This window comes from Hevea brasiliensis, chromosome 4 (assembly GCF_030052815.1).
Source record: "Hevea brasiliensis isolate MT/VB/25A 57/8 chromosome 4, ASM3005281v1, whole genome shotgun sequence".
NCBI lineage: Eukaryota > Viridiplantae > Streptophyta > Magnoliopsida > Malpighiales > Euphorbiaceae > Hevea > Hevea brasiliensis.
In genome coordinates this window covers 107,589,456-107,604,736 of record NC_079496.1, presented here as the reverse complement: position 1 = coordinate 107,604,736, position 15,281 = coordinate 107,589,456, and the positions used below count along the sequence as shown (strand labels likewise).

The window sequence follows — 15,281 nt, the reverse complement described above, 5'->3', positions numbered from 1 at the left end:
ACGATAGCGTTCACTACATGGTTCATGCACCATGTTTCTAGTGCTTGCTAAGCTGTAATCAATCGACGTTAATACGCATATAAAACCCCTCCTCTCGTTGCTCTATCACTCTATGGAAAATTTGGGAGGTGGTCGTAGCATAGCAATGGCGAGAGTTGTGGTGGTTTTCGACTTTGACAAAACCCTTATTGATTGTGATAGTGATAACTGGGTGGTGGAAAAGCTAGGCGTTAATGACACCTTTACTGAGCTCCTCCCTACCTTGCCCTGGAACTCACTCATGGTTCTTATTCCTATCCCTTTTTCATCATCTATAGCTTTTCTTCCTTGTTCAATTTCCTTTGTTCTTTTTGGTTATTTTCTGTATGCTCACTTGAAAAATGTATCGTTTGAAGCTTTAGATGTTTTGGTTTCTCTAGTTTTTCATAATGGGGGAAAAGATGGGAATGTCACAGGATTGAAGCCTTGAAAATTAGTCTTATTTAGTTGTTCTACTGAAGGAAAATTGTTTTGACTTGTTAGTTCTGAAATTGGGGTTCCTGTAAATATGAACTAAAGACTTGATATTGTTTTCAGGATCGGATGATGATGGAGCTTCACTCTAGGGAAAAGACAATTCAGGATATTGCAGAGTGCTTGAAACAGGTTCCTCTGCATCCAAAGATTACCAAAGCAATTAAATCAGCCCATGCTTCTGGGTACTAATGAATTGCTTCAATGGTTCTTTCAAGTCATTTGTGTCAATTTCAAGATTGGTACCACACCATAGTATGCTTTCATATATGCAACATGTGCTCAAACTTTTTTCAGGTGTGATTTGAGGATAGTAAGCGATGCAAACACCATCTTCATCGAGACAATCTTGAAACATTATGGGCTGATGGATTGCTTCTCTGAGATAACCACAAACCCATGCTATGTGGATGCAGAAGGCAGGCTGAGAATCTTACAGTACCATGAGTTCAAGTCATCTTCTCATGGCTGCACAATCTGCCCTCCAAACATGTGCAAGGCAAGTCCGTTTCTAAGTTTAGATAAGATAACCAAGATAAGGGGGAGATTTTCAACAACTAATTACCGTGTTGCCCTCTTATCAATAGGGTCTGGTGATGGAAAGGATGCGAGCTTCTGTTTCTGCTCAAGGAAAGAACCGGTTCATTTATGTTGGTGATGGAAGTCCGGATTTTTGTGCAGCAATGAAGCTTGAACAAGGAGACATCGTGATGCCAAGGAAGAATTTCCCTTTGTGGGAGTTGATTTACGGCAACAAAAACCTTATCAAGGCAAATATTCAGGAATGGAGTGATGGGGAGGAGCTAGGCACCAGGCTACTCGATTCAATCAACACCATCCTCAATGAAGAGAAGTGCTGCAGTGTAGAACCTGGTCCTTTGGTTCCAGTTTATTGTAATTTTCAGAGAGCTTCATCAATCTCTGCACATGATGCACAAACCATAAATGTACTCCCAGTTCGTCGCTAGATGGGGCCAAAGAGCACCATTCTTGTTTCCACTGCTGTTGATTATTTACGCTAGCAATAGCATGACTATCTTACTGATTTCAAGCTCTTATGGCACGTCATCCAACCAATAACATGCCATGTATTCTTTCCATCAGTATAGTCCATTCTTAGTTCTTACCTAACAATATTGAGCAGTTAATTATAATTAAATAAAATAAAATCTATCAAGTAATTACAAATAAGGACTGCCAATCATTTTAATATTTGTGTCAACGTAGCTTCCATCAGCAGCACTTTCAGATAAAAGGAAAGGGACATTCCACTTCCCACCATACATCGTCAAGCCTAAGTTTAAAAAGAAAAGTTTGAAACTTTATAAGTAGCCTGCTTGTTCAGCTTAGCACTAAGGGCTTTCAATCTTGTGAACAAAGAATAGACAATCAAATTGATTGACGTGGAAGCCAACTTGAGAAAGCAGGAGTTCAACATCCACCATTTATTGCTATTATTATTGCTTATAACTGTGAAAAATTATTTCAGGAATTTACAACTAACTGAATACTCCTCAACCTCAACTAACACTTGTGATTACAAATCAAAGAATGGAAACCTCAGCTTTCTTTCTAATATATTTCCCCTTTAATTTTTTTTTTTTCCTCTTCTAATCTTTATCTACAATCTTCTACAAATCCTCCCACATTTATCTTCCCCAAGCTATCAAAGAAAATACAATAAATAGACAACAAAAAGTATTCTTGCCATCCATCCATATTCTTTCAGACCTCCACATGTGTTCGAGTTTTTATTGGCTTCAACTTCAAGCCCATGCTTTCCGGTGAAAGGAGCTCAGGGGAAATGCACAATGGACTCAAAGGGCTTCTTGGGCTGACACTTAATTTAGGTGGTCTATACATACCGTATCCCATTAGAAAGTACTCCATTGGTATTAACATGGCATGGGGCTGCTCCTCTGTCACCATGGATCCACATGCCTGAACCTGTAGGTGCCCCCACCCTCCAGTAAATAAAACTCCTTCCACTGTTCTAAATATTCATGCAAACCAAATTTGAAAATCAAAGTATATACCATTTTATACCTCAACTAAGGCACTGTATCTTCTATCTAGTTTTGATGTCATGTGCAAAGCCTCAGAGTGAAATGGAGAGTTCTCCCCGACAAATATCAGAGAACGACAATGTAGCTTTCTCAGTCCTTCACTAATGTCCGGTCTCCTGCAAGACACAAGCAAAATATAACAATGTCATATCAAAAAGCTAAAGCACGTACCACAAGGCTCACATTAATTTAGAACATGTGGCAACTCTTTGCAGGTAAAGCAGACACAAAACAGTGACATGTGTCAGGGAAAACAATTGCCAACAAGCACAACACAGATTTGCATTATTTACATGTGTAAGAAAAACTATTTAAAATCAGCACCTACCCATTTAATGCTTCAAGAAACCGCCAAACATTTAAACTCTGCCTTTCATCCAGCAACTAACAAATGAAGACACAAATACCATCAAGTTGGCGAAGTAATAGCTTCCAGAATGCTGATTATAAGTTGATTTAATGTTCTGGTTTACAAGCATTTAGCATAAATAAGAGGGAGAAAATAAATAAAAGAAAAAATAAGGCCAAAGGGCTAACTCTTCTGCAGGCTTGGACAATATCTGATTCTGGTACTTGAGCACTACCACGAGCTTCCTGCTATTACCAATTAGAACCCAATTATTTAACCAATCCAACGCTGGATTCACATAATCTATCGAAAAACTAGATGCATACCTTGCTGAAATACCGCTTCAGCAACAACTCTTTCACCACTCCACACATGCCATAGTAGTACAGTAAGTTACAAATCACCTGCAAATAATTTATCATTATGTGTAAGAATGGGATTATGTCACTCTCAACTAATCACAAAAAGGTGCAGGTAAGGAACCTTATTACACAACCACTCTGTCCATGAGGGTGCTTGGCACAGGGGAGAAATAAGTATCAAACCAAGAACACGTTGCCTATATTTCATCTGTTGCAAAGCAAGACGGAAAAAAAAAAGGATCAGTAAATCCTATGAGTTGAACATAATTCTGAATCAATAGAGAACAAATAATGTGGATCATGCCAAGGAATGGAGCATACAGCAAATAGAGTAAGAATGTAAGCTCCAGCTGTGACACCCATACACATCACTGACCCAAGTCTGGAAAGGAAGAAAAAACGAAACAAACACATCAGTTTATTTATTCTTATTCAAATAAGCAAATAAACAATCAGTAATGGTGATGATGATTATTTACAAAACGAAAAGACAGCTTAAAGCCTTTTGTGTATAGTTAATGTTTATGGTCACATACATTTTAGAAAACTAGCCAGAAGCATCACTGAGCAATAGAAAAGAGAAATATCATCATACAATATGTCCAAAGCAGAAGATAGATGCTGTACAGAAACCCTGTAATCAGGCAACATTTGAAAGAGAAATTTCAAGTCTGTGGAAATAACATGATTACCCAAAATAGTTTAGAATCTCAGCAATTTGGTCTGCCAAGTCATCAACGGAAAGCACAGGGTCATCAGGGCTACTTGTCGCAGCTCCTAACTGCAATATTTCTTGAAGAAAGTGCCACATGAGAAACAAAGTAAAATCATAGTATTCAACAAATATGATAATTAGCAGTGCAGACATTAAAAAATAGCACACAAGTAAAATTTACAGTGAAGTGGCCAAAGCTACAAACCTCATGCCCAGGAGGACTAATGTGGTAAATGCAAAAGTTGTGGAGGAGCAAAGAACATGCTTCCGGACAAAAAAATAATCCTTGAAAACATGATATATCTATTCAAAACATACAGGGACAAAACTTAGTTGGAGCTTGACTGGTAGCTTCTGCAGAATACCAAATTAAAAAAAAAAAAAAAAAAAAAAAAAAAACCAAACAAAACATTTTGAACTCCATCTTGTCCTATGACTAAGCAGTAAACTGAACAAATAAACACTGAATTTCATGTATCATCAATTTCTAATCCAAAGCCCTAAGAAAATTGTTATAGGAACATGGATATAGATCCTAATATTTTCCCACATTGCCAGACCAGTAGATCTATTTCTTTTCCATATACTTACGATTTAGAGCTAAATCAGGATAAGTAATGAGTGCTGGCTTGTCCTGGTCTCCATATACAGAAACAGATACACAACCATGGCAAGTTTTGACAAGGAACTCCTGAAGGCACAATTCCAAAAACATTATTACTCAACTAAAAACTTAAAAAGTAAGAAATAACTGAATAAAAATAAGCTTTTTTTTCCAGCACATCTATAGTTCTTTTTTTTCTTTTTTTCTTTTTTTTGCTAAAATTAATGAAGGGGGAATTGTTACAAATTTGAACCCCAACAGCCACCCCTTGTAAGCTTTAACAGAACATGAATTCCCAAAACATAATCCTCCCATCACAGAAGCTCACCTCCTTTTGGTTGTCATTCACTTGTTTTGAGAAAATGAATACTTACTCAAACTAATTAAGTATATTATGCAAATACATTGCTTCACATGTGCAGTTGTTCTTTTCTCAGAAACCTAACCAAGCTTGCCCATTTAGGCATAGAAGCATTTCAGAGTTAGGAAATGTAGATCTTAACTCAAACTTTATATTCTTTAACTCCAATTAACAGAAATTTGGGTTGTAAGCTGACCAGTATTAGCATTAGAAAGACATGTTAAAGGTCTGTAGTGGCTAAGTAAAAATATACAGCCACAAACTAGAAAACCAGTATTAGCATGCATCAGATAAGATAATCAAAATGAAAAAGGAAAAAAAAGTTCCAAACTACTCATTTTAAATGAATTTGACAAAGCAAAAAACACAGAATTTAATCAATTTATCATGCCTTACAGTTTGCATTTCATATTGGAAAGAGGAAAAAAAAAATCCTCCCAAAAAGGAGCTTTGCAAATGAATCAAAAATTAGAGAATACAAAATAACATTAAAATTAAAACCGTGTGAAAATTACAAAATAAGCAATTAAAGAACATAGATAATATCACCAAGAATATCAAAATGCAATCAATATCTCATTTAATTTCTCTTTAATTGCGTACCAAACAGAAACAAAAAGAAAATAAAAAAAAAATCATTACCACGTTATTCAAAATATAAAAGATAAAAGAAAAATTATAGATACTTGAAACTTTATCGTTTCATTTATTTTGTTTTCCCACATTTCCTCAAGAACCAAACAGCTTTAAAGAAACAAACACTAAATGGAAGCATATATGCAAAATCTTGCGTAGTATAAACATGTATTTGCAAATGCAGGTTACCTTTCCACCAAGAGAGAGAGTCTCCATGTCAACGGAGACAGAATCGCTTGAATCTACCATTTCCCTCTTTTCTCTCTCTCTCTCTCTCTCTCTCTCTCTCTCTCAATTGGAGGGTGCATTGGGTTTGGCTTCCATGGTTTAAATATCAAAATCGCTCGCTTTCTCTGAAAGATTTTCTCTCTCTTTAATTTTTTTTTCCTCTAAAAAAAAAAAAAACTTAACTCGCAACTAGTCACCGACGCTCGATTATGCCATGGAGACCAGGGAGAGGAACTTACGATTCGAGCGCCCGTACTCGCAGGGGGTAACCTGAGAATGTGGTTAATTTAACCAGAGTTAGCCAAGCCGACAGTTTTTGTTCATTTACCATTTTGCCCCATTTTTTCGTTTGGATATCGACATGCATACTACCTTATTTATTTATTTTTGTGGCTTTAAGTTTGGTCATCCATTGACTTTGACTAACCTAGCATTACTTTTTATTTTATTTTAAACATGGCACTCATTCCTCATGTTAATTTAAACATCAATTATTTTATTAATTATTACTAATTAATTTAAAATATAAATATTTAATAAAAATAATACTTAAATTAGTCATTAAATATAAAATAATATTATTTTCTTATTAATTATTTCTCATCAAATATCTAATTTAACATTTTTTTTAACAATTTTCACAATAAATACACTTATAAATTATTTTTTTACCAAATATATTTATAAATTATTAACTATTTATGAGCATTTTAACCAATCATTCTCCTAATTTTTGTGATGGAAAGTCGTTTTTTGAACCACAGACTGTGTAGTTGATGAATTAAAAAGGGGTTCATTGCATGAAATGTTTTTGGTGCAAAAAATGTCATTTTCTATTTGAGTTGGTAAGTGTCATTACCATTCACCAGACAGTAACCCACTACATGTCTCTCTTCCTGCTGCTTTCAAGTCCTTTTAAATGCCTTTTGCCAAACAGTTTTTTTTTTTTTTTTCCCTTTAAAAAAACATTATATTATATTAACAAAAAAAAAAAGGTTTTCCCATACTAAGAAATTAAAATTTTCAGCAAGAATTGCCACTTCAACTCACACCGAATAGAGTTCCCCCAAGAACACCCAATTCTTACAGATATAAGGTCACCATTGTGTTTGATTTCAGTTACTTGATTTTAACTCTGAAGGGGTTCGTTCGTTTTATTATTATTATTATTATTATTATTATTATTATTATTATTATTATTATTTTATATATATATATATATATATATATATATATATATATATATATATATATATATATATATGTAAAGAAGAAACAGTCTCATAGATTCAAAACCATCGACTTTGGTGAACATAAGAATTAAGGGTAGTTTTATAATTTTTAATATCTATAGCGATATTGTGCCTAAATTTCAATTTATGATATAAAATCTTTTAGAGTTTGTTCACTCATTAAAAATTGAAATAGTTTTTTGAAACATTTTTATAATCAAACTGAAAAATAGAGTTTTATATTTATATGTGAATTTTTAAATTTTAACTAAGTATTTATAATATTAGTTGTTTTAATTTTAATTTAATTAGAAATCTAATTTAATATATAAATAATATTAAAATAAAAAATATACTATGTATAAGAAATATTCATTCATTTTATTGAGTAATATTTCTTTAATTAAAGTTAAAAGACAATAGATAAAATTTACTTATCTCATAATCTATAAAATAATTATCTAAATAAGTGAAATTTTCATGGCATTAAAAGAAATTTAAGAGGTTTTTGAGGTTAAAATAATGATCCCATTTCAGAATCTAAAATTTAGGGTGTATAAATATAATTAAAAATTAAATTATTATTTAAATTAAACTTGCTTGAAACGAATTAATAAATTTTATAATTTTATATTTCGTATAAGGAGATTAATTGTTATTTGAAAGTCTCCTTTTGTAAACTAAATAAATAAATAAAATTTCCACACACCATAAAAAAAATAATCAATTTTACAACTAGCCAAAATTATTTATTATTAGTAATCAATTTTACAATCGATTTTGTGATTTCTGTTATTTTTAGTAAAAAAATTAATTTTTAAAATGTTAACAATCAATTCAAGAATCGATTATCAAATCGATTGCTATTAGTAATCGATCTATAATTAAATTTTAAATCGGTTGCTAATTGATATTAAAAAAATTTTAAATATACTATTGAAAAATTGATTACTATTAGCGATCGATTTAAGAAATTAATTACTAAATTAAAAAACTCTCTTAATTAGATCTAAAGTTAACAATCGATTTACAAATCGGTTGTTATTTGCAACCGATATATAAATTGGTTATTATTTATAACTGATTTTTCATCAATTGCTAATAGCAATTGATTTTTATAACCAATTACAAATCAATTACTAAATTTTTCTCCCTAAAAATTTCTACCCAATTTTTTATTTTTTTCATTTGTAATCGATTATAAATTGGTAGCTAATAACAAATTTCTGCCCAAATAAGTCTTGATATTGTTGATGGTATTATTTCCTAGTGGAGTCAAATTATCTAACGAAATTTGAGTTCTTTATTTCCTATTATAAATGATTTAATTAAAAGTAAAAAAGGCACTATTCATTATTTCATATTAGAATTTTAGCCTTCCTATTGCCTATAATCCATTCACACGTGGGAAAAAAGATTATATGGCTTTTTGACATGTTTAATGAATTAAAATTCATTTAAGACAAATATTTATGATTACGAAATAATAATTTTTTTTAATAATTTAAATGATGAAATAATGCAATTAAAAATAGATAAAGAAGTCTTATTCTTGAAAACTATATAAAAAATCTATTATTTACAAAAAAAAAAAAAGTTTTATCATAAAACAACATGATATAAAATATATATATTGCTGTGAATAATTTTTAATTCAAATGATAACATTGTATATGATGATCATAACAATTTTTTATTATATTAAAATGCTTTTAATTAAATAAGTAGTTAATGAAAAAATATAAAATATTGAGTTCATGGATCACTATTAATTAACAATAGATTTAATAATTTTAAATCCTTAACTTAAAATTCTGATTTCACAATTCATATTTGGATTAAAGCTCAATTTAACCCTTGTATTTATTATGAGAATTTAATTTAATTCATTTTTAACTTTTTATCTAATTTAATTTAAAAGTTTAAATTTAGATTCAATTTAATCTAAAAATCAAGAAAATAAAGAAATTGAGCTTATTAATTTTTAAGCTTAAATCAATAAATCCAAAAATTTAGTTTCTTTTTTGATTTAAATAAAAAAATATAGCTCATAAATTTTAAATTTTGGACTAAATTGATCTTAAATTAAAATTTTTAGACTAAATTAGATAAAAATTTAAAAATGGGTTAAATTAAATTTCTCTAATAAATACAGGGACTAAATTAAACAATTTGCCATTCATATTTTAAATTGGGCAAATTTGGAATATATTTTGACTAAGAAAAGGATGTTCAAATGTCACCAATAAATTTGTATTGTATAATTTATTAGTTTTCACTATCATCCCTTGGCTTGGGATTATGTCCCGTACAACCTCAACCATTCATCATTTTTGTCATGATCATCACCCATTACATTTTGCCATTATTCTTAGATATATGCAGCTGTAGGACCACTTCTTCTCCAACATTTTTATTCTTTTTTTTTTATTTTAATTTAAGAAAAATCCATGACTTTACTCAACAGCGTTAGCCTGCTTAATAAAGATAAGAATTCTCTTTCCTTGTCAATTAGGGTTTAATTTCACTGAGAAGTACTCTAAAATTATTTATTTTAATTATACGAAAGAATGCACCCTTAAAATTATTTAAAAAAGAATGCACCCTTAAAATTATTTAAAAAAGAAGTTATACATAATGCGTAAGAGCTCATTTAAGAATACTCATAATTATAAATTTTTTTTTTAACTATTTTTATGATTATTGTCATCAATGTATTCTTGGTAAGAAATAAACTCAATTTGCTCTCTGTATTTTTTAGGAATATCTAATTTAATATATTTTTAATTTTTGATCTAATTTAACCTTTTACTTTTTGTTTAAGTTTAAATTGGCTCAATGTGTAACTCACTCACTCGTGAGTTGCTTTTAAGTAATTAACTAACTAATGTTGATTACTTAGTTGATCATTTTTTAATGTTAATTAAATAATTATAATTAGTTAGTTTTTTATATTTAACTTTTTAATATTATTTTTTAAAAATAATTATTATTAAGTTTAAAATTAAAATTAAAATGACTAAAACTAAATTTAAAATAAATAAGTTAAAAAAATTTAATATAAAATTTAAATCAATAAATCAAACCAAATTAAACTAATTTATTTTATTTTATTTTATTTAAACTATTTTATTTTATTTTATTTTATTTTTCTAATTTAGTTTAATTTATTCAATTTACTATAACTATCAATTTTTAAATCTAGTTGAACTCACACCTACCTGCTACCTCTAGACTCTGATTGGATATAAGAAAAAGGGAGAGAAAAGAAAATAAATAAGATGAAATAAATTGAGGTTGTTACTTTTCATTATTTGAAAATGAAGAAAAAATAAGGAGATAAAGAAAAATAAAGATTATTTTACTCTTGTTATTTTCTCTCTAAATTAGAGAGAAAATAAAGTAATTAAAAGGAAAATTTGTACTTTAATCGATGAAATTATATATATATCCTTATTTTTTTATTTTAACTTTTTAATTAATTTATAAAATTAAGAGTAAAATAGTAATTTAAAAGAAAAAATACTACTTTATTTTCCTTCCCATCTCTTCTCAAACATGAGAAAATAAATTTTATTTTTCTTCCTCTCGTTATTTTTCTCCTATTCCAAACAAAGAGAGGAAAAATAAAAAATAAAAAATAAAAAATATTTTTCTTCCATTATTTTTCTTCCATCCCTATTGCATATTCAAACATAGCATTAAACTTGCTAGTACACTAATTTTTTTTAATAAATATGCACAAATATTTAAAGAAGGAGGAATGCACTATTTAATAAAATTATAATAATTTTCTTCCATCACAAGACAATAATTTTTTTTTTCTTTTTATTCCTAATCATTATCACTACCAAAAATGATGAACAAGTGTTGGTGGTATAGATTATACAATTATTAGCATATTTGCATGGATTATAAATTTATAATAATATTGCACCAAAAGACGAGAGTAAATTCATGCACAAGTCATCATCGGACGTAGTGGCCTACTACCATAAATACACCTTCGTTTATTTATTTCATTTAAATTCTTTTTTTTTTATTTATCCATTGATGTTATGTTATATATTAGGCAAATATTACGTATGTTCTCAATTAATTTCTGCTACATTATTTGCATGGTAAACAATTTAATAAAATTTATTACTAAATATTTATTGAAATTATTGTTTACGTATATGATCATTACCATAATTAAATACGACATTTATAATTTTTTTAGTTTTTGAATAGATATATGTTTAAGCATAATGAAGTCTCATTTACTTTTAAAGACAAATTTATTAATGAAGTCATTTTCATAATTATATAAAGATTTATATAAGTCACTCGAACACCTCAGAGATATCGAGAAAATTGTATTCCCTTTATTCATAAACAATAGTCACATCTAAAGTTTTCACGATAATTAAGAAAAAGATTAGATAACATTATTTTCATAAAAAAATACTAAAAATTTACTTAATTATCATTTTTTTGAAAATATGATGAAACGAATATCAACATGATAATTAGTTAGTTTAATTAAGAAATAGATGATAATATTAGTTTTAAAAAATATATAAATATTTATTATATTTTATAAAGATAAAAGGGTAAAATTGAAAAAAAAAATAGTTAATTCTCCTTAATCTACTAAATATGACTAATAATTTTAGATAAAATAAAAAGTTAAATTAGCTATTATTTATGAACGAATGGAGTAATTCGTTAAGACATCTAATAATTATTTATACTTCATTGACCAATCAAAGGATGTCAATTGTTTTTATCACCATATCATCCCATAAGTTTAAAAGCCTTTCGAAATAGTCAAACAAAGATAGGTGATATTCCAAGTGAATAATTACCCTCAACTCTATATATTCTTCTCTCAATACTATAAGACTAAGAGAGCTTTTGTGTTATTTTGGATGAGATAGTCCCGCACTTGTCCTCTAGTCATTTATTGACTTAACCATTGGAGGATTGAGGCCAAGTTCATACAATTTCAATGCTAATTGCCAGTGTAAATGTGAATGAATCAACAAAATGTGCATGGAATCAAACTCAAGTAATAAAGGAATCAAAACGCTCACTATGAAGCAGTGATTAGTGAGGAACTTTGCAAGGTCTTGAGGATATACTCTTTTCGTTTGCCTTACCCTCAATAATATGCTTGACCGTGTGGCCCAATACCTTCTTAAGATGATTGTCACCAAAACAAAACCCTAGAGGAAAATGCCTATGCATGATGGCGCAAGCAAGCCCCTTTAAGTTGATAGCTTGAACGATTGATAAGGACAATTTCTAAGGAGCTGACTCAACAGTCAATTTGATTGGCAAGGGCTGAAGAAGACGCTATGCCAGGAATAAAAAGTGGCAGAACGGCTGTAGGACCTTGACCCATTCCCATGGGAAAGCACAAGAGAAAGGTATAGGCTCGACCTTCCTCGTTGCTTTACCATTCTTTACGAGGTCTATGTCGAAGAGGAACTTCCTTCTCTCCCTCATTTCTTTTAGCTTCCCCTCTTCCTCTCCTTAGATCTCTTGCACGCTTACGAGGCTCTTCATGGGATTTTGTTACACTTGGCTGCATTTGGACCAGTTGCTATAAAATGTCGTCGAAATTCTAAAGGCCAAACCAATCACCTTAGCATTTGGAGCAACTAAACTTGATGGTCCAACTTTAATGTTTGTTAGATTCTCCACATACTATCTCACCCAATTTTCTAGCTCCTCACAATGAGGGCTAGCCATTCAAGATTGGTAATCCTCATCGGCCATGTTCAGGCCAGTCACCTCAACGAAGCATTAAGAGTTCCCTCTAAAGAAATCTCGATCGTGGAAGAGGGACCCATAGAGTTAGTAGCTACAACCAAACCAGTAATGAACATTCATCAAATCGATAAAAAATATATATATGTGGTGATGATGAAAGGACAACTCAAAGAGGCAAACGAGGATAAATTGGAGACGATAATATTTTATTAGCAATTTCAAACCGAATTGAAACAACTTACTAATATATTTACGAAAAAATCTTACTTATACCTTATTTATTATGAATTTAAAATATAAACTGGTGGGATCTATGTATTTATTAAGTAGGTCTCATCATATGTCTTATATCTTAGATTCAAATATATTTTTAATTGTTTATAAAAACATTTAAAAAAAAATTGTGGACAAGTCTGAAAGGCCGATGGCACGTCCGCGTAGGCAAAAAGAGCAAAAAAAGGTTGGTGAGGTGCTCTGAAGTTTAAGGGCAATTTTCTTTTGCTTTTGATTTAGGGCTCTCATCTCGTGTCCCTCAAATCTGCAGAGTTATTACTATCACAAGTGAATAAAGTAAAGTGGCATTGATTTGGTGCCTAATGCCAAATTTGGATGGAAATTCAAAATCAAACTCAGTCCCTTGCCTCTTCTTCTTCTTCTTCTTTATTAAGCAAAGTTTTGTGTGTCCAAGTTGCTTTAGAGGAGGGATTCAAAGCCATAATTTTCGAAACCTACCCATCTCGTAGAAGCTATAACAGTATGAATAACACGTGGATGAAGTAAGTGTGTTCACACTCGTCCGATCTACAGAGAAAAGTGCCCATTCCACAAGCATGGCTCTTTTATGGCTCTTTCTCCTCTCTGAATTGATATTGTCATAATTGCTCCATCCACACCACCCCCCTCTTTTTTATTTGCACATTTCAAATTTTCAGTAACAATATTTTTTGACTGAAATTTTCATTAAAAGTATTTAATATTTCAATTTATATATATATTTTAAATAATTTTATAATTAATATTTAATTTAAAATTGTTAAACCTATTTTTATATGAAAATGTATTTATAATAACTAAATTTTAATTTCCTTTTATGATAAAAAGGGGAAATATTTCATTGATTGAAAGAAGGATATAAAAGTGAAATGAAATGCAAATCAATATTTTTATTTTTATTTAAATGAAATTAATCACTTATGTAAAAAATAATATAAAGAATTTGATAAATTCGATAGTATTAATAGAGCATATTAGTAGGCCAATAAGCAGAATATGCGCTCTATTTTTTAATTTTGTTAATTTTTTTATGAATCCCAACTATGTAACTTTTAAATTTAAATATTTTACTAAAATAATTTCTGCATCTTGTAAAGCATTTTTATCAAAAAAAATAAATTATCCATAAATACACAACTTCTCAATAAAGAGAAATAACACTATTAATATAAAAAAATAAATTGAGCCTAATTCAGCCCCACAAGTTAATCAATGATAGAAAATTTACTTAAATTTTATATTTAATTTAAATATTTTGTTCTAAATCAATAAAAAAAATGATGATTAGAGGAGAAAAATACAAAACATACACTTATATTTATTAATAATAATAAATTTCTGAATTTATTTACTTAATATCTATTTATAATAATAGATGTCGCCACATTTTAATTTTTTTTTAATATCTTATATTTTTCAATTTAAATAAATAAATACTGGACTTTGACTATTTTAAAAAAAATGAAAAAAAAAAAAAGGAAAAGGTTAGAGCTTATCGGGATGTGAGTGAATGTCGGCAGACATTCAACGGCTCCTTTCAGGATCCCAGCTCATCAATGTACTAAAAGCTAGTTCTTTATTATTATTATTATTATTATTATTATTTTGTTAATTTTTCCATCTATATATATACATAAAAGCTATATATGAGTTGCCACTAGCTATAGTTCCTCACTTAGCTTAACAAAAATTTGACATTAAATTGTCACTAGAAATTAAAAAAAAAATTCATTTCTATTAACTAGATTCTTTTAGCAGTTTTAAGTTCTTATGAAAAGCCATTATTATCATCCATGAAGCACAACATGTGTTGCTCAAATCAAAGTTCCATCTTTCCTTTCTTTTGTTCAGAAGAAGGGCGAATTCAATTAAGAAGGCTTGGTGGTTATTCTAGCCCAATGTGCGTCGAGCTTTGTCATCCATTTTCTTCGGTTAACATCACAGGCCTCTGTAGATTTTGAAACTGGAGACAACAGTATTGTTCAAGTCCAGCCCATCATGACCATAGAGCAAACAGCCCAAACACCACAACACAATCAAGACGCCTATCTCAGTGTTTCTTTCCCATTTTTTTGCACATACAGAGTTCCACAATTGTGCCAAAACATGATTACCATTCGTACCATCTGAATGTAAAGTTTGTTAAATGTTAAAAAGCTGCTTGTTTGTATAGTTTATACAA

At 29.6% G+C, this 15,281-nt stretch overlaps 2 protein-coding genes across 3 annotated transcripts; one reads left to right on the top strand and one right to left on the bottom strand.

Annotated features, from left to right (window-relative positions):
* On the top strand, positions 1-1,558 carry LOC110647175 (thiamine phosphate phosphatase-like protein). Its single transcript, XM_021800880.2, has 4 exons — positions 1-283; positions 577-698; positions 811-1,012; positions 1,101-1,558. Exons 1-4 carry the CDS (start codon positions 113-115, stop codon positions 1,479-1,481), a joined length of 876 nt encoding a protein of 291 aa, XP_021656572.2. The 5' UTR covers positions 1-112; the 3' UTR covers positions 1,482-1,558.
* A 382-nt stretch (positions 1,559-1,940) lies between these two features.
* Positions 1,941-5,974, bottom strand: LOC110647170 (protein NDL2). 2 transcript variants are annotated; one of them, XM_058145821.1, is made up of 11 exons: positions 5,796-5,974; positions 4,597-4,696; positions 4,211-4,308; positions 3,983-4,071; positions 3,612-3,672; positions 3,412-3,498; positions 3,255-3,332; positions 3,117-3,176; positions 2,908-2,963; positions 2,560-2,695; positions 1,941-2,460 (listed from the first exon to the last, which is right to left on the bottom strand). In XM_058145821.1, the coding sequence occupies exons 1-11, from the start codon at positions 5,853-5,855 to the stop codon at positions 2,239-2,241; spliced, it is 1,047 nt and encodes a 348-aa protein (XP_058001804.1). In that variant the 5' UTR covers positions 5,856-5,974; the 3' UTR covers positions 1,941-2,238. The 2 variants fall into 2 exon arrangements, with proteins under 2 accessions (XP_058001804.1, XP_058001805.1); XM_058145822.1 differs by having other exon boundaries at positions 3,117-3,173; positions 5,796-5,971.
* Positions 5,975-15,281: the final 9,307 nt, after the last annotated feature.

Excerpts from the sequence above, each read along its gene's own strand:
- LOC110647170 (XM_058145821.1), bottom strand. The coding sequence starts at position 5,855 with ATGGTAGATTCAAGCGATTCTGTCTCCGTTGACATGGAGACTCTCTCT. Across the intron at positions 4,072-4,210 it reads TTAGTCCTCCTGGGCATGAG|TTAGGAGCTGCGACAAGTAG; the intron begins GTTTGTAGCTTT and ends GAAATATTGCAG. Across the intron at positions 3,673-3,982 it reads GAGATTCTAAACTATTTTGG|ACTTGGGTCAGTGATGTGTA; the intron begins GTAATCATGTTA and ends CTTCCTTTCCAG.
- LOC110647175 (XM_021800880.2), top strand. The coding sequence starts at position 113 with ATGGAAAATTTGGGAGGTGGTCGTAGCATAGCAATGGCGAGAGTTGTG. Across the intron at positions 284-576 it reads TGCCCTGGAACTCACTCATG|GATCGGATGATGATGGAGCT; the intron begins GTTCTTATTCCT and ends TATTGTTTTCAG. Across the intron at positions 1,013-1,100 it reads GCCCTCCAAACATGTGCAAG|GGTCTGGTGATGGAAAGGAT; the intron begins GCAAGTCCGTTT and ends TCTTATCAATAG.